At 52.7% G+C, this 25,436-nt stretch overlaps 1 protein-coding gene across 1 annotated transcript; it reads right to left on the bottom strand.

Moving 5' to 3' along the window:
* Positions 1-848: 848 nt before the first annotated feature.
* Positions 849-12,128, bottom strand: SNX33 (sorting nexin 33). The gene is made up of 2 exons (XM_004473498.5): positions 10,249-12,128; positions 849-2,363 (listed from the first exon to the last, which is right to left on the bottom strand). The coding sequence occupies exons 1-2, from the start codon at positions 11,717-11,719 to the stop codon at positions 2,110-2,112; spliced, it is 1,725 nt and encodes a 574-aa protein (XP_004473555.1). The 5' UTR covers positions 11,720-12,128; the 3' UTR covers positions 849-2,109.
* Positions 12,129-25,436: the final 13,308 nt, after the last annotated feature.

The following is a 25,436-nucleotide window of genomic DNA, read 5'->3' as shown; positions in this document are numbered from 1 at the left end:
AATGTAATTAAAAATAATAATAATAAATAAATATTAAAAAAAAAAAAAAGAGCTGGGAAGATGTTGAGGGCAGGACGAAAGTGAAGGAAAGAGCAGGGAGGAGGGAGGTGGAAATTCCTCAGAAAGTCCCAAATCTGACCTAATTTTGACCCAGGGCCAGGAAGACCCATTCCAGAAGTTCCTCTGAGGACACTGCGCTGAGCTAGAGCTGCGCCCACCCCGTCCCCACCGTGCCTGGGGACCCGCGTGCCCATCTCCCTCCCGCCAGCGCCCCGACTAGCCAGAGCCTTCAGGCGGGCTCTGACCCTGGGAACCCTCCACCCAAGGCCGACACCCTGAAGGCTCCTCCCCTCTTCTGCGTATGAGCAGACGCCTGGGCCACCCCCAGGGGCACGGATCCTCCACTGCGGACCTGGCACATGCCAAGTTTTGAATTTTCACCCACCCCCCATTGGGGCTCCCCAGGGGGCGAGGCCAGGACACACTTCCTGGAGAAGAGGACTGGTGTCAGGCTGCCCCGGGGCAGGCCTCGTAGCCTTCCCTGGTGGCCCCTCACTCCTAGACCACAGGCCAGCACAGCCGACCCCTTGGGCAGGACCCCCCCCCCAATTTTGGAGAGGAAGAGGGTGGGGTGTGGAGAGGGCATGCACCCAGGCGGGGCCTCTGGCTCCCTCCAGCTCTCCAATCCAGCACCTCCCACCAGCACAGCCCCCCTCCAAACTTTTGGGGTTCTGTGGTAAAGACTGTGGCCACTGTGGCCTCGGAATCTGGTCTAATGGTTCCCAGGGGCAATTAGGGTTCTATCCTCCCCCCACCCTCATCGCTCCAGGATCCAAACAGAGTCATGCTTTCATTGTTTTCATTGTAAAAGGTTTATCGAGAAAAAAAAAAGAAAGAAAGAAAATAAGATTCAAGCAGCAGCAGCCAGGAGCAGGCCGTGACCTCCGGAGGGTGGGGTGGGGCAGTGGTGGCCAGCGTCCCCCATCCTGCTGCTGGACCGCAGCCTGGCCTGGGGCTGAAGGAGGCAGGAGGCCCCTCGAGGATGTAAACATGGGTCAGAGACAGCACAGCCCATCCTGGGAGCAGGGGCTCGCAGCACGGGGCGGCGGGCTGTGGGCAGGGGGCCAGGGTCCCCGGGGGAGGGCGGGCGAGCAGGCATGGCCCGTCTTCCTCCCTTAGGCTCCCCACTATACGACAGGGAGGATTTGGGGAAGACAGTGCCGGGGCCCACCGACCCTGGGAGCCGGGCGCCCAGGCCTGCTGTGGACTGTGGAGTCCTGCTGGTGAACTCAAACTTCAGGCAATTTTTTCTGACGAGCCCCTCCAGGGAGGTGCCCTGGGGCCCTAGGGGCTCTGGCTCATCTCAGCACCGGAGCCCAGGGCAGGGAAGGATGCTGCATGGTCCCCTAACCAAGGGAAGGTGGGGCTCAGCAGGTGGAGGGGACGCAGGGGCCCACAAGGGGGTGTAGGCCTGCGGGGGCAGGGGATAGGGTACAGGAGCTATTCCTCTCCCCAGAACGGCCTTGAACCCGGTTACTCTCTGGCAGGCTCCTTGTCGCTCTTCAAGGCACTGCTCAAACATCACCTCCTCTAGGGAGCCTTCCTTTACTGGCAGAACGTGGTGGTCCCTTCTTGAGCTTCCAGGAATCCTTATTTAACACTCGGTCACACGGCAGTGCCTTTGTTTCTTGTCTGAGCCCATCCCTACTGGGGACTCCTCGAAGACGGGGGTGTGACAGCCCTGTGTGCCCAGACACAGCAGGCCTCTGTATCTGCTGAATGACAGGACCCGGTGGTGGCCAGGGACCCTGAGGGAGCGGCTGAGACCCCAGCCTGGCCTCAAGTGACTGGCCAGCAGCACAGGTCTTGGCCTGCAGGGTTCCTAGCCCCATTCCCCTGACCCTGCTGTGCCTCCACCTCTGAGACATGAGGGGCTTCCCCGAGGGGTACCCATTACTCCTCAAAGTCCCTTCTCCCAGGAGGTGGACAGGCTGCTGACCGCTAACCTTGCCCACCCCCGATCCCCCCAGCACAGGTGCAGGGAGGTCAGGAGAGCAGGGCGCACTCAGCGACCAGGCCGGGGCGGGGAGGCGGGCCAGGGGTGCACGGTCAGAGGTTGTCGTACATGCGCAGCGTCTTCTCCAGCTGCTGGCCCACCCGCTGGTAGAAGAGGATCTGCTGGCGCAGGTAGCTCTGCATCATGTGCTTGAAGTCGAGCTCGCGGCGCTGGTGGAAGTGGTTCATCTCGGCCTGCAGGGCGAAGCCCACAACGCGGCAGCGCCGGCGAATGCCATCCGCTTCGTCCTGCGCCATGCGGCCCTCGTCGCTCATGCGCTGGCTCTCCTTCACCTTGGCGAAGGCACCTGACGTGGGCCGATTGGGGGCAAGGCAGGTTACGGTTCGAGTCTCCTCCACTCGCTCCCTACACCCTCCCTGAGCCCCCTTAGGACAGACAGCACCCTCATCAGCTCAACTCAGCTCTCACTTCTGAACTCCCCATGGTCCAGACACCTGGCCGGCCCCACCAGACAGCTCCCGAAACCCTCACCTAAACCCAGGGCAGGGGAAGCGGATGTGGCTCAACAGACAGTGTCCACCTACCATATAGGAGGTCCAAGGGTTCGATACCCAGGGCTTCCTGGCTCGTGTGGGGAGCTGGCCCACGTGCAGTGCTGCTGCGTGCAAGGAGTGCCAGCCCACGCTGGGATGCCCCCGCATAAGTGTGCCCCCCGTGCAAGGAGTGCAAGGAGAGCCACCCTGCGCGAAACCACAGCCTGCCCAGGAGTGGTGCCACACACGGAGAGCTGAGCAAGATGACACAACAAAAAGAGACAGATTCCCAGTGCCCATGACAAGAATACAGGTGGACACAGAAGAACACACAGCAAATGGAGCGAGCAGACAACTGGGGTGGGGGGGGGGAAGGGGAAAGAAATGAATAAATCTTTAAAAAAATAAAAAAACCCAGTGCAGCATCCTCCCTCTAAAAAGGCAGCACCCCCAGCAGCCCGCGCCAACCAGTCACGAGTCCTGCTAGACATATTTATTTCCAGGACAGGGCTGCCCATACCCTTCGCAGGCCTCACCACCTCTCACGGTGGCTCCTGGTTCAGCTCAGACACCACCTCCTCCAGGAAGCCTTCCCTGCATTCCTCCGAGGGAGGCGCCCCTCCAGTGCTCCCCGCTTCCCTGGACATCTCCCTACCACAGCTCCTAAGGCCCTGGGGTTTCTGCGACTGCCTCCTCCAGTGGGCTGGGAGCTCATGAGGCCAGGGCCTGTCCTCATCTCGGTGTCTCCGGCACCCAAAAGGAGGCCTGCCCGCTGGGCTGACTGAACCCTGTCCACCACTGGAAGGCTGCAGCAGTCCCCCAAGTATCCTTGACCTGGGCTGCAGCCTCCCAACACCCAAGAACAAGCCAGCACCCTGCGGCACACCGTCCCTGGCTTGCGGCGGCCCGCAGGCCGGTCCACACCTACTCGCTGGGCCCGGGAGCCCTGAGGGGTCGGCCCTGGCACTCACCCACACTGACCCAGGCCGGGTGGATTTCTGTTCATCCACCTCGCCCTGCTCTCTCCTACCTCCACACTTCAGCCCCCTGGATCCCTATTCATAATTCAAGGCCCCGATCAGGTGCCACCTCTACACCCGAGCCTCCCCCTGCCGCCCAGCCCCCCCACCCCACTGCTGATTCTGAAACAACACTTCACGGGCCACCTGGAGTTTCGCTTTGTGTGTGTCTTCCCTAAGACAGGCCCCAGAGGACAGAGGAGGCTATTGTACCAACCAGGGTGACAGATGGGGGACAGGAGTCTAACCTAGGCTGAATCAACAAGCGATTAGGGAATGAATTGAAGGTCTGGATTAAAAAGCACTCAACGAATTCTGCATTTAAGCCAATGGAGGCAGATGCTGGAGAGATGAGGCAGTTTGCCTGTGCCTGGCACACAGTCCCACCAGGGCTGTGGGAGCCGGCTGCACAAAGAAGGTTAAGGAGTGGGAAGGACTGGTGTGGAGGACAGCACGCTCTGAGCACATCAAAAGGCAGCCCCTGAACACAATGCCCTAGGGCACTCATATCCACGCTTGTCCCCTTCTCCTGTAAGGAAGACACTCCGGGGCCTTCTAGATGGTATTCTTTTTACTCCCACTCAAGTTGCCAGATGCATTCAGAATGCATTTATTGATCACTTACTATATGCCAGGTCCTGGGCTCTACGTGCCAGAATTAACCCTGCAGGGCTTTTGGAGGGGCCTTGAACACATACTCACAGCAGCCTCTTCCCACATCAACCCCATCGCTTGTACAGCCGCCCTTGGCTTAAGCCACATAGAAAGGGCAACAGAGCAAGGCTTTACAAAGAGCCCAGGTTCAGACAGACCCTGCTTCAAATCCTGGTTCTGCCATATACCAGTTGTCCGTGATCCTGAGCCCCTCTCTTATCTCCCTGGGCCTCAGTTTCCTCAACATGGGTGGAGTGAGGTAACACCTGGCATGTAATTAAGATGCAGTAAAAGGTGCTTCCCTGCCCAACGCACCAAGGGAGCCGGCCACGGTTCCCCAGAGAGGCAGGACACCCCTGCCTTCCGCCTGCTCTGCCCAGGTCCCCAAGACCTCCGAGGGGCCTGAGGGTGGGGGCTGTCTGTTTTTGTGCTAGACTGTTCCTTGGCTGGTTTGGGTTGATCCTTCCCAGGACGATGATGATGATGATGATGATGACTGTCCTGTAAGGACTCGATCCTTCCAGCAACCCCGTGAAGGAGATTCTGTTTCACAGATGAGCAAAAGTGGAGAAACCCAGGGTCAGCCAGCTGGGAAGTCAGTGCGCCTGGACCCCAACCTAAGCCGGTGTGACCAAAGCAATGTGTACACTCACTCCCACAGACCCCACCTGGTCGGCCTTTCCTCTCTACACTCCAGGGCTGGGGCTCCTGCAGGCAGGCCTGGGCCCTCTCCGGTGTCACCACCACCAAAAGGGCTGGGCACACCCCAGCCTACACTTTCCCAGCACCTCAAAGACCAGAGACCAGGGAGCACAGGAATTAGGAAATTGAAGCTCAAGGGAGTCTCAGCACCAAACACTGGGTCAGTCTGTCAAGACATGACCCAAGGGAAAAGAGAACAATCTGGAAGGCTTCCTGGAAGAAGGGACTCAGAAGACAGGAAAGATTTAGAGGCAGAGGAGAGATGGCATTCCAGGTGAGGGGAAGGGCATCGGCAAAGCCCGAGTCGAGTAAGAAGTTCAGGGGCCACTTTGGAACAATGATCAGGAGTGGGAAGAGACAGACATATTAGGTCTGGGCTCTACACCTGGGCAGTAGGGTATGGAATGTTCTGAGAGGGGCCTGGGCTTCCCTAGACACTGCTCCCCATGTGCTGCCCATGAGGCCTCGTCCCTGGGGCCTTGGGAGGTCCCCTTGGGAGGTTACACTGGCCCAGCTCACCATATGGCCCTGCCCTGAAGGCCACCCCCAGGCAGACAGCTGCTCATCTGGCCTCCATCTCCTCCAGCCCCTCAGTCTCAGTGTAGAAGGGGCATGAGCGCTGGGCTCTCATTTTAGCTTTCCTCCCAAAGCCGGGTTATGTCACCACCTTGCCTCTCTGAGCCTCAGTTTTTCTCATCTGTGAAATGGTAACAACAGTCTAGCCCAATCCTTCAAGGCCCAGCCCCAGGCCGCTTCTGCTTGCCCTCCAGGGGCTGTAGGTGGGAGGGTCTCATCTCCCTAAAGGGCCACGAGGGCGCACTCTTCAAGAGCAACACCCATATTAGCTGGCAAGTACGTGCCTAGTTGGCTAATAATGGCATTTGGGGCAGAGAGGTTCAGGTTGGAAAGTCTCCAGGGCGGCTCGCAGAGTACCCAAAGTCAATCTGCAGTCTGCAGCCCCCAGTCCCAGTCCCCAGCCCCCTCAATCCTTTCGCCCCTTCCATGACCCACCCCCATCCTCCTGCTCTATCCCTCCTGCTCTATCCAGCCCTCAGCCTCAGCCTTGGGCAGCAGAAAGGGGTTACCTCAAAGGACAGGAAGGGGAGCCCTCTGAGAGCCTTCAGAGCTTGGGAAACCCTAGAGGCCAGCTGTCCAACCCCCACCCCACTACTGTACAGAGGAAGCTGAGGCCCAGAGGGGGCAGGGATTTGCCCTAGGGGCTTGGCGCCTCCTTCCTGCCCACTAAGTGGGGGGTTCCTGGCCAGAGGTCCCCTCTGCAGCTGGGGAGTGGATACCACTTTTGCTGCAGGGAGCCCAGTGTGGGAACATGTGCATAGAGCATGTGTGGGGGGCCCTCAGACAAGGGACTCCGGGATTCGAGAAGGTCCCAAGGGATGGAAAGGACCATAAGAAGAAAAGTATAAACAGGATGGCTAAGAAACTGAAGTTACATTCAGCAAGAGGGACCGCCGGGAAGGGGAGACACCAGACCAGCCTGGATTCCCTACCTGAGGAAGTCTAGGTACGGTGGGTTTGGAGGTGGACCTGCAGTCAAGAGCTTCTCTTGACCCTGACCTGGGAGGAAGGACAGGCCCCATTTTGGTGACGAGGAGACTGAGTCCCAAAGAAAAAGAATGAACTTACTGCAAAGGCTAAGTAGCCACCAGCAGGCAGGAGACAGCAGTGGGGGGGCAGAGGCTGGGATGGGGAGGAAGGACCACCCTTCTCTCTGTTACCCCTCCACACCCCCTGTGACTCAGTTTCAGGGCCAAGACCAGCTAACACACCCCACCCAACAGGCTGGGGGTCAGCGAAGGAGGGCGCGGGGCTTGGGCCTACCCCACACCCCCTCCTCCACTTCCCTTAGGACTTGACCTGAGAGCTGAGGACCCAGGGCTTCCTCCCGTGGGACTCTCCTGCAGGCCAGGGCCCAGGCAGGTTCCCTAAGCTCCTCTCAGCTCAATCCATCTTGTTCGACCTCTTGAGGTAGAGTTACCAACCACCCCAGGTAGGGGTCGGGGGGACAGGAGGTCTGAGACCCAGTCCCTGCTGTGTCACCCCCAGCAAGCCACTGTGCTTGCCTGGGCTGCAGGACTCTCAGCTGTCCAACAGGCTGGGATGGGACTAGGTGCGATGCTGCTGACAAATTATAACAGTGTAGTGCTTTAGAGTTTCCACATCTGTCAAATGGGAACATACAGAGTACCCGCCCTATTGCATAGCTGAGGGATAATTGAACTACTACGTATCAAGTACTTAAGAGCCCAGCATAGAGGGAGAGCCAAGCTGCTATGTGGAACTGGTCTAAACAGCGTTTCTGCCCAGGGGCTCACACCAAGTCCCCGCTGGCTGTGTAATTCTCTGTTTATGGAAGCCTGGGAGGGGAGGTAGAGGGATGTGTGCCTAGAACACAGAGTGGAAAGGAGGTGGCTGTCCCCCCAGGCAAGTGCTGGCCCCTGTAATGACCACTTTGCCTTTGCCAACCTGCGGGCTCCATGCCCCTCCCACGGATGCTCTGGGGTCCTGGACCTGCCTCCAGCCTACTGGGATGGTGAGGGACTGCTGGAGCGCCCAAGCCTCCCCTCCTCCTACTTCCCCTTCTCTCTCACCAACCACAGGCTCCCACCCCTTGGGAAGTCCCCTAACGCATCTGTCCGGCACAGGGGAAACAGCCTGGGCTGTGGGGCCAGACACACCTGGGCCCCACGTCCTGCTCTGCGTATCATCTCACCTCAGTTTCTTCCTCTGTAAAACGGAGGTGACAACACCAACCGCCCTGGCTTGGGATGAGCTTTAGGACGGAGCCCAAGCCCAGACCCCTGCCCTTGCTGCCTCTAAGGAAGCACAAGGTCCCAGCTCGCCCTGTGGCCCCAGGACCCCCTTTCACTCTCAACACTGCCCTGGTTTGCATGGCTAACTATGGTCACCCTTCTCTCAGAAGATCCCTGGACCTGGCTCCAGGGCCTGGGCCCACGGGCAGGCCACGTGGTGGACCTCACTCAGCTCCAACTGGACTGTGGAGACGAAGAGCGGGAAGACTCTCTCAAGGTGACCTCAGAGGCTAAGTGTGTCCAATTCCTGGTCTGCCAGCCCTGCCTGAGCTTCCCGTTTCCTTCCTCCCATTGCCTCCCCTACACGCACTCCCTCCATTTAGATATCCATTCAGGCCAGGCAGAGCCCTGGGCACCCAGGACCTCTGAGGAGCAGCTCCCCCCACAGGGCCAGCAGGGGAGCCCCCAGTCAGGCGCTGGTCCCCAAAGCTGCCCAGTTGTCCCAGACAGATTCCAACACCCTAACTCGCCCAGCCACAGGCCTTGGGGGGGCCATGGGGAACCCAGAGCCCCAGGAACACCTAACAGGGTAGGTTTGGGGGGGAGCGGGGGGAGGTCAGCCTCTGCCTGAGGTTAAATGTGTCACATCAGAGGACTGGTGACCCCCGCTCTTAAGCACACCTTGAGTGGAGACTGAGAAGTGGCCTTCCTCAGCTCTTCTCCCTCCCCTAGGGTCGGAAAGGCCAATCTGCATCCTTGTGAGCAGGGGAGCCCTAGGTATGGGGGTACCTTCTGCTCCCAGCCCCAGCCTGGAAAAGGGTCCCCAGCTACTACATGGGGACAGCAGTCTAATCACTGCACCCCGCCTCCCACTGCCCACACAGGAATATGCCATCCAAAGAGCTGGTTAAACCAGCTTTCCCAGGCCCTAGCGTGCAGCTCCATTTCCGCACAGGGGACACCTGCCCCAGTGGCCCCCCAGCTGGGCCCAGCCACCCCCCCCCCCCGTCCTCCCCTGGCCTTGGTGCTCAGAGCCAGCTCTCAAGACATTACTGTTCTCAGCCAGACCCTCCCGCCCACTCTTGAAGACCCCTTGCTTTATTCCTCAGGAAACTAAAGCCCAGAGAGGGGCAGGTGCTTACCAGGGACACATGGCAGATTGGAGCAGAGCCAAGATTAGAAATTGGGCCTCATGTCACCTGGAGTGGAAAGTAGATGGAAAGAGATGAGGAAGGTAAAGAGGAGAAGAAAGGGCAGAGAAGAGAGGAAGAGCAGGGGAAAGGGAGAGGAGAAGGGAGGCTGGGAGCTGGAGAAGTTCCAGAAGTCAACCCCGGGGTAAAGGACAGAAGGGACTGGACTGGCTTACCCTGGACTCTCCTAGGGACTGAGGTTGGCAAGGGATGTGGGAACCTGTGCTGTCCCCCAAGTTCAGTCCAGAGGCCTGCCTTCCAGCCCCACCCACAGTATAACACCCCACTAAGCCAGGCCTGACCTCAGGGCCTAGGGGCCAGGGAGTCAGCCCCACGCCCTGCAGACGTTCTTCCTGAGTTACCAAGCAGCCCCAGGGAGGGCCACACCTCTCTCCTGACATCTGCCCTCTCTCTCCCCAGGACTCAGCCACCTGCCAGGGCAACCCCTGACTCACTCTTCAGGCAAGAAGACAAGCCGGGCTTGGGAAGGGGGACTTGGATGGGGCCTGGTGGGCAGTGCCCTGGAACCCTGGTTCCGCTCCCCCAGCCCAGCCCAGGCGCCCACATGTGACCCGGGGTGAGTCACTTCCCTGGCAGTTCCTTGACAGCCCCAGCAGCAACAGGCAGGAGCCCATCCTGTCCCTCCCCCCAGAGGGGCCATGAGAACTGAAAACATGCTGGGTTTGGGAGGCAGCCAGCAGAGACGTGTCCTTAGGGAGGTGGCTGGAGGAAGGGACAGTCCCATCTGGGCCACGACTCCCTGTGCAACCTCCCTTCTCTGGGCACCAGCTTCTTCAGCTGCTAAATGAGGGCAGCAACCCTCCCACAGGCAGAGAGGGAGCTCCCGAGGTACACAGCGGATGAGAACAGGCCCTGGAGCTGCAGGGAGCGGGAGGGAGGCTGGTGAGCGTGGGAAGACAGGGCCACATTCTGTGCTCTTGCTATCTGGGTCTACGTCTGGGTCACCCACGAGCCTGCAAATTCCTCAAGGGCAAGGCCTGGGGCCCGATCATCGCTGCTTCCCAGAACTCAGCCCAATACCTTGCAGGAGCTCAGAGCATGAGGGTTAAAGGAACTAATGAGACAGAAACAGAAAATGAATGAAAGCATGAATGAACTGACAACAAGAAGGTAAACAGTGAGCTCCATGAGGACCTGTCCATGACACTGTCCCTGCACCTGTCACAGCACCTGGCACATAGTAGGTGCTTGTGACATCTTTGTGGGATGAATGAGTGAGACAGAGACAGAAAGACTGGCTGAGCTGTCCCATCCTGCCTGGCCATCCCCAGCTCCCCAGCGCCCAAGGATGCCGGCAGAGTGTGGACTCAGTAAGGGCTTCCTGCCTGCACTGGCTCTTACCTTTCTGCAGGTGGATGATGTCGGGGAAGTTGGAGAGCAAGCCCTGGTAGAGAGACAGCGTGTCGAGCATCTGGAATAGATCGTTCTTGGGCTGCTCAGCAAACATCTCACCGACAGCTTCGTAGGTACGGCCCGTGTGAGAAATAGCACTGTTGAGGGCCTCAGAGCTAAAGGGGGGGTCCATCTGGAAGGCATGGCTGATGGCCTGGAAGGCACTGCCCAGCTTCTGGAATTCCTTGCGGAAGCCCCCCACGTGCTTGCGCACCAGCTCCGACGCCACGGTACTGAGCTGCAGGACACTGTCGTCCATCTTCTTGCTGAAGGTCTTGAAGGTGTCCACACGGTCCTCCACGTCCTGCAGGTCCTGGTGCTCCGTGGGGATCTGGAAGGTGAGCAAGAAGCTGGCACCCACCATCTCGTCCTTCTCAGCCCGGCGTTTGCCCATCTTCCACTGCTTGTCATCCAGGCAGCTGAGGAAATGCTGGAAACCCTCATACTGGGAGAGCACAGGGTGGCTGGTCATGTGGTCCATCCAGAGAATGAGCCGCCGCTTCCGCTTCTCAATGAAGTCCTCCTCAAAGCGGCCTGTGGCCTGCTTCTCAGGTAGGTGGGGCACTGAGATGACCGTGAACTTATGCAGCAGGCGGTTGTAGAGCCAGTCGAAGTGTTTGTAACGCCGATAGACAGGTGAGCCAGCGTGACTGGGTGTGAGCTTGTAGGAGATGTAGCTTTTGATGCCCTTGAACTTGGTCTGCTTCGTCGGGTCCTCCACAGAGCAGGCAAACGGATGTGGGTTGGCCTTCCACTGGGGGCCACGAGGGCCCATTTCAATGGAGTATGTCTCGGCGATCTTGGCCATCATGGGCACATCACCCAGGATGAAGGCCTCCACTCCAGAGCGCACAAAGCATGAGAAACGGTTGAGGTTGCGCCCCACCACGCTGCCTCGCTTGGCAGACGCCAGACTGTCCTGCCGCTCCAGGGGTGGCGTGGGCCGGAAGGGCATGTGCTGGCTGGGATATGCACCTGGGTAGGAGAGGTTGAGTGGAGGGTGCCCATTGGTGCCCAGCCTTCCACCCTGAGGCTCCTCCACCACCGTGCAGCCATCGTCCCAGTCATCCCAGTCATCGTCGTCATCCTCCTCGAAGCTGCCCTGGTTTGAAAGGAAGCCACTGCCCCCACCACTCCTGGCCGGGCTGGACATGCTAGGGCTGTTGTACAAGCTCACCTGGGTACCCGGAGAGGCTGCAGGGCTGCTGGAGTAGTTGGCATGGTTGGAGCTGGTGCCAGAACGAATGATCTCCACGTAAGAGGCGGGGAAGAGCCCGGTCTCACCGCGGCTGTTCTGGCCCTGCAGCCAGCCATCCAGGGAGGTCTCGCTAAAGATGACCAGGTCCTCATCCTGCTGGATGCTGATTTCCTCCTTGTTCTCGCTGCGGAAGTCATAGAGCGCTCGGCCTTTCAGGGCCATGGCCGGGTTGGGTGGTGGAGAGCTGGGAAAGAGAGGGTCCTGCTGGGATGTGGGATGCTCACTGGGATGTGGGATGCTCACCAAGAAAGCACTGGGAACGCGGCGCCTGTGGCAGTAGCTCAGGCCCTCCGCGCCTGAGGCTGGGTCTTGGCACCTCAGATGCTGTGCGGCCTCCCTCTCTTCAGAGTAATGTCCAGGGCCCAGAAAATGCCCGCTCAGGTCTCTGGGCACAGGCCTGTGTGCAGGGGGGACTCATGTCGGTGGTCTTCCTCTCCACCCTCAGCAGCCCCTGGTTGGGGTGGGGGGTGATTCTCTCCTCCCACTCTCAGAAGAAGTGAGAGAAACCAAGCGACTCGGAGAAACCAGCTCTGTGAGAGCAAGAGTTCCACACTTTCCACTGGAACAATGTGCTAAAACAGAAGAGGATCACTCGGAAACCACCGTTCCAGCAAAGCAGGCAGGGCTCTGCCGCGCCTCTGGCTCCCAGCTCCTTCTGGCTGCTCTGGCTTTGGGAGGCTCTCACATTCCTCTGCAGATCTGCTCCTTTCTCCTTCCTCCTCCTCCTGGGCCACTGGGTTTTCAAAATTCCAGAAAATCCAAAAGGGGCAAAGAGAAAGACAGCAGCCTCCTGAATCGAGTCCAAGGGTGGATGTGTCCGGCTTCACAACGAGCCAGGCCGGGAAAACAAGGACTGAGGCTTACACAACAGGCCGCCAACTCCGCGACCCCGGCGGCAGGGCGCAGCAGGCTGGGGGGCCCCCGCCGGCTCAGGGCGCCCGCTCCCCACCCCCCACCCCCAGGGGTCAGCCCCCCTCCCCGGGAAAGGTGAGGGCGCGACGAGGCGCTTGGTCTTCTCTGGCCACTCGCGGAGTGGACTCTTTTGTTTGCCTAATTCCCCAGCAGTTTCTGAGCCTGAAGCTGACCCTGATCTGAGTCCAAGGACCCGCGTCCAAAGGTAACGCGGGCGGCGACCGTCCCGGCGCGCGCGGAAGGTACAGACCCCCACCCCTGGCGCGTACGCACACACTCAACAGTAGTTAAGCAAGTGAGCCCGGCGAGCAGATGGCGCGGCAGTCTGTCGGTCCGGGCGTCCTCCCACTCTGCCCTGCGGGGCTGGGCCGGTGGGCGGCAGGCTGTGCCCCCAGCCGCCGCCTCCTCGGGCACTCGCAGCCCCTCTGCGCGGCCGGCGAGGAGCTAGCTCCAAAACAAAACCAAAAAAAAGGCAATTCCGGGAGGTGGCGTCCCGAGGAAGGAGGGGGTGAGGGGTGGGGAGAGGGAGGGAGGAAGGGCGGGAGGGAGGAAAAGCCGGCTAGGGAATTGGGCAAACTCCACGGCCCTTCCGAGCGTCGGGGCCGGCCGGGCCCGCGCGGCTCCGCCTCCCCGTGGGCCCGGCGCGCTGGAGCGGGGCCCCGCCGGCTCCTCACTTCTTTCTGGGTTGCCGTCGCCCTCGCTTGCTCGTGCTGTCTGGGATGCGGGACGGAGAGAGGAGGTGACTCGGAAAAAAGGGGACCGCGAGCCCCCGGGGCCGGGCCGTCTCCGGGCAGCCCCGCCCCCACCCCGCGCGGGGGACCCCTCTCGCCCGCAGGAGCCGGCGCGCCGCGCGGGGGAGCTCGCCCGCCGCCGCCTTCTCTCCTGTGCGCGCTGCCGCTCCGGCCTTTTCCGTGACGCAAGTGGACGGGAACGCCACTTCAGAAAGTTTGCAGAGCTCGGGGCCGGAAGGAGGGCGCGGGAGCCGCGGCCCCGGAGAGAGCCGCCGGGGAGCAGGCCGGTGGACGGCCGCCTCCCCCGCCCTCGGGCTGCTAGGACGCGGCCGCGGCGCCGCTGGCGATTGTTCCACGGAGCCGGCGCCGGCGGCGGCGTCCGCAGGGAAGCAGCTTCCACGTCCCGGGCGCCCAGCCTGGGATCCTGGTGGCTGCGGGTCCCAAGCGCCTCGCCAGCCGCGGCCGAGTGCACCTCTGCCCTCGGGGACTTCATTCAAGGGAAGGACAAGACCCCGTATCTCCAGCGACAGGGAACAAGGCCAGACGCCACCCGGTTCCGTGTTGCTTTGTGCGGCGGCAGGGGCTGGGTGTTCTGTCCTAGCAGCGAGGAAGGGACGTTGTCCCGGTGGGCTTCCGGGAGGAGGCAAGCGGGGATTTGACCCTCTGTCAGCCTGTCCAGAACACTTCGGGCACTGACTCTGCCATGCACTGCTCTGGCACAAGGCAGTGGGGTTTCTGCCCTGGGGGGTCGAGGGGTGGGGGGGGAGGGGGCTTACAGTCCCCTCTCCTGTCTTTCAGTCAGGCGCTCAAGAAAAATTAACTGAGTATCTGCTGTGTACCAGGCACCCTGGTATACGAACATAAAAAAGATGCATAAGGCATAAGGCATTGTCCTTACCTTCCAGAAGCTCAGGTGTGTGGTAGACATGTTCCGTGGCCATGGTAAGTGCCGGGAGAGCACTCACCCCAGCCTGGGTGGAGCAAGGATCAGGGAAGGCTCCCTGAAGGAGGGAGAGGTGCTGAGGGGAGGCAGTGGCTTCAGCCCCCAGCCCCGCTTCCTGGCTGTAATCTGGAAACTTGTCAAACCCTGGAACTAGAACTCATTCTCACTCTTCCCACTTGTTGCACATTAACTGGCATGGGCTAGAGCTGCTGGAAGTAGGCACTTCGGGCTGTTTTGATGAGTGTGATTCCCAGGCCTCTGGCGCCAACCCCCGATTTCATTGGTGCAGTGAGTGGAACCGACTCCCTATGCAGGGCTGGCACTGGCCTCTATAAAGCTGACGTACAAACCCCACCAGCCCAGGTATTAATTTGCACAGAAAAAGACAACTGTCAGGCAGACCTGAATTTTTTTTTTTAAGATTTATTATTTTCCTCCCTTCCCCTCCTCCTACCCTGCTTTTTTTGTTGTCTGTTGTCTTCTCATTTTCTCTCCTCTAGGATTCGATCCTGGAGACCTCTGATGGGGAGAGAGGTACCCTGTCAATTGTGCCACCTCAGTTCCTGGTTTCTGCTGCGCTTCACCTTGACTCTCCCTTTGTCTCTCTTTTGATGTGTCTTCGTCTTGCTGTGTGACTCACACTCTTACGGGCACTGGCTTACCACATGGGCCCTTGCACTCACCACGCGGGCCACTCGCACAGGTACTGGCTCACCGTGCAGGCACGCTTTCTCTCCTTTTTCACTGGGAGGCTCCAGGGATTGAAACTGGGTCCTCCCATATGGTAGGGGGAGCTCTATCACTTGAGCTACATCCACTTCCCCAGACCTGAATTTTTACAGCAATAGGTCAAGGCCAAGGCAGTTTTGGCAACTCCCTGAAAAGCTCAGCTACCAGGTTTTCCCAGTGAGCCTAGAACCCCCAAGAGGTGAAGAAGATAATATATGACAGATCTCTCAGCCAAGGAAGCTTGAGACTTTGTCTACCATCATACGGGCAGCTTTTATTTTAAGGACTCAGTTTAGCCTAGTATCTCCAGGGCCAGAGTCTGAATATGTGTTTGCCCCATTTGCTTCTAGGATCCTCCCCCCCACCCCCCACCCCACCCCCGCCATGCAAGGCCTGTCCTTCCACTGATCTCTCCTTTGTTCACATAGCTTTTAGCTTTTCTCCAAGATGGATTTGACAATAGCAACTATTTCTTCAGTGCCTCTGGAGTGCTAGACACTGCTGTAAACACTTTATTACCTCATTTAATACAAGTAGTGGGATTTCAGTTCACCCAGTTATGGTCCTAGTCCAGCCCCAGCCCCCACCTTGATGTCCATTTGTCCCTCAACAAGTTTGGAGGTCCCACCAGGATACAGAAGGTACCCTCTGGAATTGTGGGTTTTGGCAACCAACCAGGTGGGATGCCCAGTACAGACCCCTTTGTGTCTGCTGTCCAATCGCTAAGACGCCTTTCTTTCTAAAGAAGCTTCAGATAATATTAATGTTACATCAGAATACAGGGGATTCCCATATACCCCATCCTCTCCCCCTCCCACAATTTCCCCCATTAACAACATCTTTCTTTAGTGTGGTACATTTGTTACAATTGATGAACACATACTGAAGCACTGCTACTAACCAGGGTCTATAGTTTACGTTATGGTTTACGCTTTGCACTACACAATTTTATAGGTTTTGACAAAATGTATAATGACTTATATCCATCATTGCAATATCATGAGAACCACCCCAATGTCCAGAAAATACCCCATATTACACCTATTCTTCTCTCTCCCTCCCCTCAGAACCACTGGTGACCACTGTCTTTATATCAATGTTACAAGTACTTCTATTACTAGAATAATAATAAGTCTACTTTAGTCCATAGTTGTATTCCCCCTTTATGTTTGTTCATTTTTCAGTCTTGATGATTTGGGGATGCTGATGCCCACTCTGCTTCGATTAAGAGGGGGCTTAAAGGGGAACCAGATTTGGCCCAATGGATAGGGCGTCCGCCTACCACATGGGAGGTCCGCAGTTCAAACTCGGGGCCTCCTTGACCCATGTGGCTTGACCCGTGTGGAGCTGGCCCATGCGCAGTGCTGATGCGCGCAAGGAGTGACGTGCCACACAGGGGGTTCCCCCCCAATAGGGGAGCCCCACGTGCAAGGAGTGTGCCCTGTAAGGAAAGCCACCCAACCTGAAAAAGGTGCAGCCTTCCCAGGAGTGGGACCACACAGAGAGCTGATGCAACAAAAAGAAACACAGATTCCCGGTGCCACTGATAAGGATAGAAGCGGTCACAGAAGAACACACAGCGAATGGACACAGAGAACAGAAAACGGGGGGGAGGGGGGAGGGGAGAGAAAAAATTAGAATCTATAAAAAATAAATAAAAATATATATATAAAAAAAGAGGGGGCTTAGATCCCATGGGGCAGATGGATGGAACTGCCTTGCTTGTAGTTTTAGATACTCTCTTGTTTTGGGGATGGGCATTGTCCATCATCGTCTTTTTGTTAGTTGTCCTAGGTGAATCCAATGAAAGGAAAATAGGTGTTGGCTGCACCTCTGCTGAGATTCAGGGTTTAACTAGTATATGATGAAAATATCTTAATTGAAGCTATAAGCTCTCTGCTTGTGTCAGTATGTTTGATGTGTATTTTCCTACCTCGGGATGGAAATAGCAAATTAACATATAAAAATCCTTAAACGAGCTCTATTCAAGTTGCTTAATGATAAATAAGCACTTATATTTAAATAATACTCCTAAAGTCCCAGAAATTAAGAAAACCAAATTTCTAATACTTCTCATGTTTAAAAAAAAACTATTTTTTGAATTAAATCCAAATGTTTTAAAATTCAAGTGCATATAATCTAGGTAAACCTTTGGCCAACAGGACTAGTTTAATATTGTTCATTATATAAAAACAGCTATGTCTTCTGAGTTACCAATGTTAAGTACAATACCAGCATACAATTTTATTTTACTTGGGTATGTTCTTCTGATGTGGGCTATGGGTGGGAGGCTCTTTGTGTCTTCGGAGATAACCTTAACCTAAGCTGTCTGTCCTGACTTGTGAGTGTGGGATGGTGAGAGGCTGCAGCTCTGCCCTTGGTAACCATGGCAACGACACCAGTCCCAGGAAACAGTTTAATAATGCAAAGTCTATAAACTTTAAATATTCAGGGGAAATGCAAACCAAATGTGCTTAAAGCTTATCTAGAATGTATGAAGTCCATGCTAAATGCTTACCTAGGATGTGGAAGATATATGCTAATTCAAGCCTATTGAGAACTGAAACAAAAGGACCATTTGGCCTTTCCTCTGTATAAAAGGGACTCAAAAATCTTGTTTGGGGCTTGGGTTTGAAACAGAAAGCTCCCAAGTCCAGCCGGCCGTCAATAAACCGTTTTTCCTTCTCAAAATCATTCCCGAGTCCTGGCCTTTCTATACACAAATAATTAAACCTCTCTCAAATTCTACAACACTTCCTAAATTTATACAGGTTTATTGATCAAATAAGCTAGCATTATATCTACTAGATGTTTAAAATGATGAAAAATGTAAATTGGTGTTTAACCAAATTGAGTTATTATCCTGACAAATTAAGAGTTATACTGTGTTTTGTAGGATGTCAGCTTGAGGACAATTTCCAAGATCTTTTGGGGAACTTAAGTATGTAAAGTATGCAAGATGTGTTTTTGTTAAGGAAAATGAGTAGTTTTGTTCTGAAGTAAATTGACTGGGGGTTGCATAATGAGAAACAGGAAAGTGTAGGACAAAACCTAAATGAACATAGAAAATTGTAGGAAGTTTGTGGAAAAGAGTTTTCATATCAAATAGTATATTTATGCAAAACTAGAATTTTTTTTGTTAAAATGATGAGATTTCCTGGATTATTGGTCTGCTCTTAGTGAGCAGTTATAAAAGATTTTTTCTTAGCCATCTGAATAATCTGCCTAGAGGGTAAAGATTCTATGTCATTTTAGAATATCTTCATTGATACTTATATTGGCCTTTTCATCCTGTATTGTTTAAGAGAACAAGTCTTCTCACTCTTAAAAGAAATAATTTTTTTCTTTTTTTTCTAATTCTATCCTATATTTACTTTGTTTTTCCCTCTCCCCCCCCCCCCCACCCCAGTTGTCTGTTCTCTGTGTCTATTTGCTGCATCTTCTTTGTCCGCTTCTGTTGTTGTCAGTAGCATGGGAATCTGTGTTTCTTTTTGTTGCGTCATCTTGCTGTGTCAGCTCTCCATGTAGGCGGCGCCATTCCCGGGCAGGCTGCACTTTCTTTCGCGCTGGGCAGCTCTCCTTACCGGGCGCACTCCTTATGCGTGGGGCTCCCCCGCGCAGGGACACCCCTGCGTGGCACAGCACTCCTTGCATGCATCAGCACTGCGCATGGGCCAGCTCCACACGGGTCAAGGAGGTGGGGCGGGTTTGAACCGCAGACCTCCCATGTGGTAGACAGACGCCCTAACCACTGGGCCAAGTCCACCTCCCTGTATTTACTTTTAAAATCTTTTTTGTCTCTTTGGTTAAATGGGTAACCAACTATTGTTTATCAGTGTCCTATGATCTTATTGAGCCAAGTGTTCAAACCTCCTGACAACTTTTGACATTTTGCCTTCTCAACCTCAAACCGCAAAGGATATCTTTTTGATTTCAGACTGTCTTTGGCATTTTTCCAGAGGACCCCTGGAAAATCACAAAGGATTTATTCTTTCACCTTATAAAAGAGAGGGATTAAAAATAGGTTCTTTCAATATGTTGTCAAATTAAAAGGGATTTTCTAACCTGTTGGTTAAATTTGTATGGATACAATGTTATTCATATAAATATTTAGAGATTATATCAAATTCTTAGAGATTTGACAGTGTTTTCACTGTTCATGAAACGTCCTAGACATATCACATGATCTGCATGCTATTAGAAAACAGTGTAATGTTATTGGTCTTAATTTTAGGTTTTCTTTTTAAAAAAATGCTACATGCCACAAAAACGTTTCCTTGTCAGTTACATTGTTTTACTCTGATGCTTCTCTCTGAAAGTGCTTTTATTCAGAGAAAAGTCAGAACTTCAACTTCAGGGGGAAAAAAGGGGGATGAGGGAGTACTTTAAAGGAGAGGCAAGACGCGTATATAAATTATGTTGTCCGTTAACATAACCCTACTAAAACTGTAAAGGTGGGACAGGGCCAAATTCCTCAACCAACAGGGCCCTTTTGGACATCTTCAAATGGACTTTATATAGCTACCCCCTTCTATGGAATTTGAGTACGTCCTTGTTAACAAATATCTATTTTCTGGATGGATAGAGACTTTTCCTTGTCACAAGGCTACCTACTGCCCTCAGAATAGCTATTATAAAAGACTATTTGACTTCGTTTTCCCCACTTGGGGAATTCCTGGTATTCTTTCAAGCAATAAATTCTCCCAAGGTACAGGAACTGTAATCAAAGAACTTTGCAAGGTCCATCCATCAACCAAAAGCTTCACTGTCCCTACTATCAATTGTCAGGAAAGGTAGACTGGACTTAAGTAAATTTAATTATTTGAATCCCTCTCTCTATATTGGCCTAGCCTTCTTCCCTTAGCCTTGATGGCCATAACATCTAGCCCATTGGGAAAACAACAGCTAACGCCCTAAGAAACCATAATGGGAAGATCATGGGGCTTATTATTTCCCCTACTTTACCAGACCCCAACCTATCACAATGTGAACTTGGTAATTATTATAAGGGACTAGTTACATATACCCAGTTCCACCATTCACACATCTAGGCTGCCTTTCCCAAGATTCCTCTACAGTGCATTCTTTATGGCCTTCAACCCTGAAACCTGATTTCCTGAAAAAGACATTTTAAAAAGACTGCTTTAGAACCTAGATGGAAAGGACCTTATTGAGTCTTATTGATCATCACTATGGCAATAAAACAATATAGAATTGACCCCTGGGAACATGTGTCAAAACTAAAATGTGCTCCAAGCCTTTGGAAGATTACTCCCATCTCAGATTGCAAGCTAAAATTGACACAAGGAGTTCAGATGCAGAAAGCATCTGATGTAGATAGCTTCTGCCCAAGACTTTGGAATAAGTAGATGATGCCGGGAAGCGGACTTGGCCCAGTGGTTAGGGCGCCCGCCTACCACATGGGAGGTCCGCAGTTCAAACCCCCCACCTCCATGACCCGTGTGGAGCTGGCCCACGTGCAGTGCTGATGCACGCAAGGAGTGCTGGGCCACGCAGGGATGTCCCCGCACAGGGGAGCCCCACGCGTAAGGAGTGCGTCCTGTAAGGAGAGCCGCCAAGCACAAAAGAAAGTGCAGCCTGCCCGGGAACGGCACCGCACACACGGAGAGCTGACACACAAGATGACGCAACAAAAAGAAACTCAGATTCCTGTGCCACTGACAACAACAGAAGCGGACAAAGAAGACGACGCAGCAAATAGACACAAAGAACAGACAACCGGGGTGGAGGGGAAGGGGAGAGAAATAAATAAATCTTAAAAAAAAAAAAAAAAAGGTAGATGATGCCCAAGAAATCAAGATACACCTGAATTTCCATATCTTATTCTGTCTCTTCTTTTTCACCATGTTTAAATATTCTCTTATTTATCCTATACCCCTTATAATACCCAATCTCCATCCCCAATAATACCCTAGCTTCACCATGATTTTATCTCTTTACCTTATTTCTGCTCTAGGTACTCCTACCTTGAGCACAATTCCTTCTCCTTTCAGCACACCATACAGCAAATGAAACCAGAATAACTGCTGGGTCTGTGTCCATCCCCCACTTGGTCCCAAAATAGATATTCAACATCAGATACCCAATAAGATAGCTCTTCTTTTTGGAATGCCTCTGGGCTGTGCCTTGAGATCCCAGGACTGGGATTATGATGTGGCCTTTCTAACCCAAGGAATGTGGTATTTTTTACCAGAAACCAGATATAAAAATGGTTACCCTCTAGAGATATTAAATATTGTTTCTATATGGCAAGACTCCTTTTACTTTCATGAGCCAGTAGCCCACTGTAATGGCCAAACCCCCTTTATTTTTTTTATAATATATTTTTTATTTATTTTTAAAAGATACATTACATAAAATGTTCCATTAAAAAAAATAAGAGATGGGAAACGGACTTTGGCCCAGTGGTTAGGGCGTCCGTCTACCATATGGGAGGTCCGTGGTTCAAACCCCGGGCCTCCTCGACTCGTGTGGAGCTGGCCATGCGCAGTGCTGATGCGCGCAAGGAGTGCCGTGCCACGCAAGGGTGTCCCCCGCGTGGGGGAGCCCCCACGCGCAAGGAGTGCGCCCGTGAGGAAAGCCGCCCAGCGTGAAAAGAAAGTGCAGCCTGCCCAGGAATGGCGCCGCCCACACTTCCCGTGCCGCTGACGACAACAGAAGCGGACAAAGAAACAAAAGCAGACAAAGAAACAAGACGCAACAAATAGACACCAAGAACAGACAACCAGGGGAGGGGGGGAAATTAAATAAATAAAAATAAATCTTTAAAAAAATAAATAAATAAATAAAATAAGAGATTCCCATATGTCCCACTCCCCACACCTCCCACTTTTCCCCTCATTAACAACTTCTTTCATTAGTGTGGTACATTCATTGCAATTGATGAACACATTTTGGAGCATTGCCACTAAGCATGGATTATAGTTTATATTGTAGTTTACACTCCCACTCAATTCTGTAGGTTATGGCAGGATATATAATGGCCTGTATGTGTCATTGCAACGTCATTCAAGTCAACTCCAAGTCCTTAAAATGCCCCCATATTATACCTCTTTTTCCCTCTCCCTGACTTCAGCACCTCCAGTGGCCACTGTCTCCACATCAATGACGTAATTTCTTCCATTGCTAGAATCACAATAAGTCTATAATAGAATACCAGTAAATCCACTCTAGTCCATATTTTATTCCCCAATCCCGAGGATTCTGGGATGGTGTATTAGTCAGGGTTCTCTAGGCTTTTCCTCTCTCCACAAGGTCAGCTGTAGACTATCAGGCAAATGACTCTGTCTCTTTCCCCGGGGCTCTGGTTTAAGACTTCAACATCAAACTCCAATATCAAAACTACAACATCAAAAACCCACAACTCTGTCATTTGCCGTGCCTTTTCTCTGTGAATCCCCACCCACCAAGGGATGGGGACTCAATGCCCTAATGACATGGCCCATTTAAAGCCCTAATCATAACTCAATCAGGCCCAGGTACAAATCAGATTACAAACATAATCCAATATCTATTTTGGAATTCATAACCATATCAAACTGCTACAGATGGTGAGGCCCACTCCACCTGAGAGGGGGTTCGATCTCATGTGGCTGATGGATGGGACTCTTTTGCTTGCAGTTGTAGACTCAGTTCCTTGGCGTGGTGGTTGTCCATCCTCACCTCCTTGTTAGTTGTCTTGGGTAAGTCCAATGAACTGGAGAGTAGGTGTTGTAACTCCACTGAGGCTCTGGGCCCAGCTGGCACAGGGACAGCCCAGAGATTCAAGTTTCTTGGATGTACACCTACCAGCTCCAGCACCAACTAAAGGTTCAGATAAAAGGGACAGAAGAGGCATATGTAGACAAGTCACATCTGAGTCCAACTCTGTCACATTCAGGAACACAAACTCCAAAGTAGGGCCTACTGACAAGGCACCAAACTCCAGAGCTGTCTACCATTGACCACAGGACCTGGGTGTCTCTGGAGCCCTTGGGAGCCCCACTATTTGGGGTAGTATCTACTTTGGCTGTCTATGAGATCCTGCTGAGATGTGTGAAGTGTTAACACTCTGATGACCTCCCAACTCACTTTGAAGTCTCTTACCCATATAAACTCATTTGTCTTTACCTTTTCCCCCTTTTATTCAAGGTCTTTTTCCAGTTACTTCACCAGCCAGTGCTTGGTAATGATCTCTCAGTGTCAGGGAGACTCATCCCTAGGAGTCATGTCCCAGGCTGGGGAGAAGGTAACGCATTTATATGCTGAGTTTGGCTTAGAGAGAGGCCACATTTGAGTAACATGGAAGCTCTCAGGAGGTAACTCTTAGGCACCCTACAACACTAGGCTAAGTTGCAAATTCAAGAGCAAAAGTCTTATAAGCATAGTCATCAATATCAAGGGCCCTTCAATGGACCATCCTTCTTCACTAGTCATTGCCCCTGTACTTCAGGGGTTGTTGCTATTCCATTAGAGAATGTCAAACCCCCTTTAGAGACACCATTTTTCCCCAAGCTAAACCCCAAGGTATTAGTAACATAAGTAATTATTCCACTCAAGGCACACATTTCTGGTGGGCTGAAAGGTCAGGTAAAGGAAATTGTTGGTTACATGGGACTAAGATATCAGATAACAATAAAGATGATGATGGTTACAATTCTCCTTTTGAAGTATACATCCAAAATGAGCTCTACACACAAATACCCTATTCCTTATTAAGCTCTTCAAGCACATTATTTTGTATGTGGATTCAAGACATACAAAGTACTACCCATAAATTGGGCTAGTTCCTGTGTGTTCCCCAATGGCTTTTGTGATAAGCTTCCAAAAGGGAAAATTAAAAACATGCAGACTCTTATGATTTCTTCCCATACTACAGAAACTTGTGAAGAGACTATTACCAGAATAGAGGCAGCTCTAAATGAATCATGGAAAATCCAGGCTAAACTAATGGGGTGTTCAGTTCTTGGTATTGTTCCCTTTGTCACTGGGGCAGCTAGCTCCTATATTGAAAGATACACTATATGATTACAGATGGTATTAGAAAAGGTAGCTGAAGAGGTAGAGAAATCTATCTCCCATCTAGGACAGGCCATCAGCTCACTAGCTGATGAAGTACTGGAATGTCACAAAATGTCTCTACAAAACTGATTAGCATTAGACTATATTCTGGCTTCCCAAGGAGGTATGTGTGGACTAGTAGATGCCTAGTACTGTGTATTTGTAAATGACAGTCAAGTTGAAGTTTACCAAGAGGTAGTGGCAGCAGAATCCCATGCTAGAGAAGCAGCCAAATCAGCTTACGCACCTTCGGAATCTGATTGGCCTAAGTTTCTTTTGGTTGGCTTTTAGGGTCATGGGGATCTTGGCTCAGAAATGTCCTAACAGAGGCACTTATTATCCTCTTACTCATATACATAATATCCCTCATTCTTAATGCTCTTAAGTGTTTCTGCATAGCCACTAACTCAACAAATGATTTAAAAAAATGATGATAGGGAAGTGGATGTGGCTCAATCTATTGGGTTTCCATCTACCATATGGAAGGCCCTGGGTTCACTTCCCAGGACCTCCTTGTGAAGGCAAGTGACCCACGCCCATGGAGAGCTGACAGCCCACACCTGCAGAGAGCTGGCGCAGCAAGATAACACAACAAAGGGAGACAAGCGGACACAGAAGAATACACAGCGAATGGACACAGAGAGCAGACAGCAAGCAAGCTGCAAGGGGGGGGATAAATAAGTAAAAATAAATCTTTAAAAACAACAAAAAACAAGGATATACAAAACCAGTGTGAATGGGAAAATGAAAATCTTGAACTTCAGCTAATGCATGAAATCTGTGATGAAACACAAGAGACTTTTAGTGGTGAATGAGATACTAACAATGTCTTTGGTCAAGCCCTTGTAATTGAGAGAATGACCAAAAGGGGAAAAATTGATAAAATTCTATAGAGAAAGCCCTAGAGACTCCACAGAGGCAAAACAAAACAAAACAAAACAAAAAAACCATGCCCTACTTCCTTTTCGAATTCCCTCGAGTTTACTCCATATCTTTTGAAATTTGAAATGCCCACCCAGCCAGCTGACCCAAATAGCCAATCAAGCTACTAGTTCATTACATTGACCAATATAACATAAAGCCCACCTCCCCTAACCACCCCCCCATTAAGACAAACACTTGTCCAATCAATAGGAGTCAAGCTAACTTCCTTTTTATGTCTATAAAAATCATTTGCCATCCCTAGAACCCCAAAACTATTTCCATTCCTGCAAGCAATCTGGCATCCTTTGCTGGAACAAAACTGGTATTCTGAATAAAATGCTGTAGCTTGTGAACTCAACTCCAATTTGTCCTTTGACAGGGATAACAGAACCCAATGGTACTGGTTTCAGGAAACTGCACTAACCATTGTGGTTTCCCTGCACTCTGCCCATTCCTTTGGAAAGAGTCCCTTTATGAAACTCTCCTCAAATTATTCTATGTCCTCTCTTCCCTGCTGGGACCCTGGCTATTTCAGATGCATACAGAAGACTAAGCATCCATCCTCCCATCCAGCTGTTAG

The sequence above is a fragment of the Dasypus novemcinctus genome, chromosome 3 (genome assembly GCF_030445035.2).
Source record: "Dasypus novemcinctus isolate mDasNov1 chromosome 3, mDasNov1.1.hap2, whole genome shotgun sequence".
Classification (NCBI taxonomy): domain Eukaryota; kingdom Metazoa; phylum Chordata; class Mammalia; order Cingulata; family Dasypodidae; genus Dasypus; species Dasypus novemcinctus.
Note: the sequence above shows the minus strand (reverse complement) of the source record. Positions and strands in the feature narration are given on the sequence as shown.